This window comes from Phyllostomus hastatus, unplaced genomic scaffold, assembly GCF_019186645.2.
Source record: "Phyllostomus hastatus isolate PE091 unplaced genomic scaffold, TTU_PhHast_1.1 phas_contig_118, whole genome shotgun sequence".
NCBI lineage: Eukaryota > Metazoa > Chordata > Mammalia > Chiroptera > Phyllostomidae > Phyllostomus > Phyllostomus hastatus.
The window spans coordinates 1,528,562-1,533,263 of NW_025333543.1; the positions used below are offsets into that span (position 1 = coordinate 1,528,562).

Below are 4,702 nucleotides of genomic sequence, written 5' to 3' on the forward strand. Positions count from 1 at the left end.
CTTGCCCTACTCCGCCAGCGGGCGGGGGCTCGCGGCCGCTGTGTTCTCTCTTTGCAGCCGCCGGTGCACGCCTAGCCCTGGAACACCTGACCTCGGGGCTAAACTCCGCACAACCGCCGGCTTTCAAAGGGGAGGGACAAGGAGGGCGCGCTGTGGCTCCGCGTGCGCTCTGGGCTGCGCCCGCCTAAGCTGCGAGAACCCGCGCAGCTGGAGTCGCAGTCACTGGAGTCTTCCAGAAACACTGCTTACATGCGGCCACTGTACTGGTCCTCCCAGTAAGTTTTGGCAGGGTCGCCACACTCGGGAGGCTGCCTGAATGCGCTGCGTTGCAGGAGCCAGGTCTCCGCAAGCTCTAGGAGGCGGAAGCGCGGCAGTGGCCAGAATGCAGGAGCTGGCAGCTCGCCGCTGGGCGGTGCACAGGCAGCCCAGCTGCAGCCTGCTTTGAGGAGGCGTGCGGACACCAGCTATTAGGAGGTTGGGGGAGGAAATCAATAAGTTGTTTTCCTTCTCCGCTCCACATTCAGAATCTAAAATGCTCCGAGAGAGCTCTAGTGAGCGCAAGTACTTAAGGAAATACTCTCTTTCCGGGCTCTCAATGGAAACGCGTGGAAGAGCGCGCGTGTGTTTGTGTGTTGCGGGGCTCCTTTCCGGCCCTCATCGAGGTTTCTTTTGGTGTGACATCGCTTATTCCTCCCATCTCCTCCTCAACTTTGTGGATGGAGCGTGTGTCACGGCATCGCACTTACAAAAACACAAACACATAACAAGCCTCCCAAGGCCTTTAATTCCCAGGGGCGTATAGGGAGGCCAGTTACCTGCTGGCGTCTTCCAAATGGTCCAGACTGCATTCGGGCCGCAGGGACTGCGGGATGCCGGAAGCTCTCAGCCTCGGGCCCTAGAGGAAGAAAGAGAGTTGCGGAGGAGACGGCGCGGCTCAGACCCGGGACCCGCTTCAGCACCCCGGAACCATGCCGGGAAAGCTGGGATTTCGCTGCCGGAGGCTTCCTGGCCGCTGCTTTCTGAAGCCTGGAGTTTGATAAATATAGCCTGGCGTTTGCCCCTAAATTAGACTTCGTTTCCTTATTTAGCCCTTGCACAATGATTTTAGATGATGTCACTTAGCGCTAAACGAGAAAATTGATCTCAGATTTGTTTGGCGTTTAAAGCCTAGTTAAACAGATTGAGAATTAAAAAGCCAGAGGAAAAAGCAAAGGGGTGGGGGTGGGGGGTGGAAGGTGGAGTGGGGGTGTAGGGGAGCGAAGTGTGCGCCCTACAACGTGTGTGCGGAGGGGAGGGTGCCCCGCGAGGCGCAGAGCGCCCCCGCCTCTTCTGGGCGGGGGAACCTCATTCACCAATGAAAAGTAGTCACCGACTGCAGAGAAAAAAAAAGTTTTCCTGTTGACTGTTGGAAGCGAATTGAGCAATTATCTAGTTTACCTTCTCCTCTTGGAAGTTAACGATTGGCGAGATCTTGGCTGCGTTATTGACACAACACTTTCTATTGATAGAAATAAGTAGTGATTGTCCCCGAGTCATTGGTGCGCCAAGAACTCAGAGATGGGCTGGCAGGAGTCCATTGGGCTGGGCACGCAGGTTCGGCTGGTGATGCTGGGGAGGAGGAGGAGGCTGCTGGTGGTGATGGTGCCCGTCCCCCTCTCCGCAGGTCTGTGACGAGCAGGGAACAAGGCAACGACAGCGCAGCCCGGCCCCGGCTGACGGACGCGGGCGACTCAGACATGGACAGTAGCTGCCACAACGCGACTGCCAAAATGTTAGCGACTGCTCCAGCCCGGGGCAACGTGATGAGCGCCTCCAAACCCTTGGCTTTTTCTATCGAGCGAATCATGGCGCGCACTCCCGAACCCAAGGCCCTGCCAGTCCCCCACTTCCTTCAGGGAGTCGCGCCCAAGGGGGACTCCAAGCACTCTCTGCATCTTAACTCGTCGATCCCCTGCATGATCCCCTTCGTGCCTGTGGCGTACGACACGAGCCCCAAAACTGGAATGACGGGCTCGGAGCCACGGAAGGCGAGTCTGGAGGCTCCGGCAGCCTCTGCAGCAGCACCCGCAGCGCCTGCGTTTAGCTGCAGCGACCTGCTTAACTGCGCACTGAGTCTTAAGAGCGACCTGGCCCGCGACGCGCTGCCACTGCAGCAGTACAAGCTGGTAAGGCCGCGCGTGGTCAACCATTCTTCCTTCCACGCCATGGGAGCCCTGTGCTACCTAAATCGAGGTGACGGCCCGTGCCACTCGGCGGCCGGCGTTAACATCCACCCGGTGGCCTCCTACTTCCTCAGTTCCCCTTTGCACCCGCAGCCAAAAACGTATTTAGCAGAAAGGAATAAACTGGTGGTTCCGGCGGTGGAGAAGTATCCCTCGGGAGTAGCTTTCAAAGACTTGTCCCCGACTCAGCTGCAGCAGTACATGAAAGAAAGCGCCCAGCTTCTGTCGGAAAAAATCGCGTTCAAGACCTCTGACTTCAGCCGAGGCTCTCCTAATACCAAACCCAAAGTTTTCACTTGCGAAGTGTGTGGAAAGGCAAGTACTATAGAGAAAGGTTTCCCTTCCTCCTTTTCTCCCTTTTTTCTCTCCCTTTTAAATTTTATTTTGTAATGATTTGATTTGATTTCCAAGTACGTGTTGGGCTAACCTGTTCTACTTGTGTTTAACTTGAAGGTGTTTAACGCGCACTATAACTTAACCCGTCACATGCCGGTGCACACAGGAGCCAGACCCTTCGTCTGCAAAGTGTGTGGAAAGGGTTTCCGGCAAGCCAGCACGCTGTGCAGGCACAAGATCATTCACACCCAGGTGTGTTCTTCTGTTTCGATTTCACCTGGTTTACTTCGGAACGGTTTGTAGAAAATGGCCGGTAAACACTTCCTCTTTAGCATAAGGTTTGTTTAAAATGTGCTGCTGGACACGGGGAAATGCCATGTATTGTTTGCCTTTGTTCTGCTTAAAAGCAGGAGAGCATTCCTGTGTTTTTGAGTTTGCAGGACTCCACTTAATAGCAAAAATACCTTAACCTCTTTGCTTTTCCTCCCTTCCGCTTAGGAAAAACCTCATAAATGTAACCAGTGTGGCAAAGCATTTAACAGAAGTTCCACTTTAAACACGCATACCCGAATACATGCAGGCTACAAACCGTTCATATGTGAATTCTGTGGCAAAGGATTTCATCAAAAAGGTATTGGACCAGGGAGATGTCTTTCATGGTAGTTTTACCAAAAACCCTAAGTGTTTCGGCTTGTTTTAGAAAACGATTTTTAAAGTGCAGCTAGTCCACTTTGCATGTGCTGCCACCCCAACTTCCTACCCGCGAGTCTGACCAGTATTAGAGAACGGCAGTGTGCATCTACCAATGGAGTATTTCCCTTAGTCACTTGTTCTCATTTTAGATAATTGGGTTAATGAATATATATATTAAAATGTGCAGGGAAGGGCCTCATTGTTGATGTTCGTAAATAAACTGGGGAGAGAAGTGCAGGCAGGGAGCTGCAGCCCTGCCCCGGCTGACTGTGGGAGCTGCGGCAGCCTTTCCTTGTGCCTCCTTGCCCTTCGGCCTTCCGGTCCTTCCTTTTGGAGCTCTCCTTTCAGATCCACGTCCCTGTCATTTGTCTTTTGCAGGGAATTACAAAAACCACAAGCTGACCCACAGCGGGGAGAAGCAGTTCAAGTGCAATATCTGCAACAAGGCTTTCCACCAGGTTTACAACCTCACCTTCCACATGCACACCCACAACGACAAGAAGCCCTTCACCTGCCCTACGTGTGGCAAAGGATTTTGCAGGAACTTTGACCTCAAGAAGCATGTCCGCAAGCTGCATGACAGCAGTGTAGGGGTAGCCCGACCGGCTGCCTGGGAGCAGGGCTCGGACCAGCAGCCCGCTCTACAGCAGCCTACACCTGCCGCCACGCTGCAGCCTCTGCCGTCCCAGCTGCCACCCCCTGGACCCCTGCAGCCCGGGCTTCATCCGAGCCACCAGTGATCAAGGCCAAAGTCCTTTCCCAGACCTACCCAGGGTCCCCACTACTGAGGCTTCGGCAGAGCAGAGCTGGACCTCCGAATCCAAGCTGGTCTGCGAACCCAGGGCGTGTTGGGCCCTGCATGTTGGGCCCCACACATTGGCGCCGACCAGAAGAAGCCTCTGAATTCCCCAGCCTTTTGCCTCTTGCATGCACCTGCTAAATGTTTTCGTGTATTATATTCTAATATATAGGCACTAACACTTATGAAAATTGGGGGTTTTGTTTTTCTGACTTTTTGATTTGGACTTTTCATCTCGGGTGGAGAGATGCTGTTTGTTTTGTTTTGTTTTGTTTTAAACAATTTTTTTTGCTGTATTTATTGAAATCTGTATTATCCTACCCGGGAATGCTGCACCATTTTCATTTTATTATTGTATATACTTCCATTGTGTTGATTCTGTGGTCTCAAGATGCCTGCCTATTGTTTATAATCATTTCCTCTTTCCCCAAAGTAACAAAACACTGTGTGTATGTTATATATACACACATAGATGAGTGTACCTATAAAGGCGCATTCCACGCTGAGCACACACACACATCAGATAAGTGTGGTTCATTATCGATGAATTTGAATTTCAGTTTTGATTCTTGCACGTGAAAATTGATTAATTGACTGTTGAAAATAAATACTTGGAATGTGCTTATTTAATCAACAGCTTCAGGGCTCTGTT

The 4,702-nt window shown here is 52.1% G+C and overlaps 1 protein-coding gene across 2 annotated transcripts; it reads left to right on the plus strand.

Annotated features, from left to right (window-relative positions):
• The first annotated feature begins 1,736 nt into the window (after nt 1-1,736).
• On the plus strand, nt 1,737-3,991 carry FEZF1 (FEZ family zinc finger 1). Of its 2 annotated transcripts, XM_045848027.1 has the most exons (5): nt 1,737-2,165; nt 2,316-2,537; nt 2,676-2,810; nt 3,057-3,189; nt 3,630-3,991. In XM_045848027.1, the coding sequence occupies exons 1-5, from the start codon at nt 1,737-1,739 to the stop codon at nt 3,989-3,991; spliced, it is 1,281 nt and encodes a 426-aa protein (XP_045703983.1). The 2 variants fall into 2 exon arrangements, with proteins under 2 accessions (XP_045703983.1, XP_045703973.1); XM_045848017.1 differs by having other exon boundaries at nt 1,737-2,537.
• Nucleotides 3,992-4,702: the final 711 nt, after the last annotated feature.

Coding starts and splice junctions, on each gene's coding strand:
- FEZF1 (XM_045848017.1), top strand. CDS start 1,737: ATGGACAGTAGCTGCCACAACGCGACTGCCAAAATGTTAGCGACTGCT. Junction 2,538..2,675: donor CTTGCGAAGTGTGTGGAAAG/GCAAGTACTATA, acceptor TTTAACTTGAAG/GTGTTTAACGCGCACTATAA. Junction 3,190..3,629: donor CAAAGGATTTCATCAAAAAG/GTATTGGACCAG, acceptor TGTCTTTTGCAG/GGAATTACAAAAACCACAAG.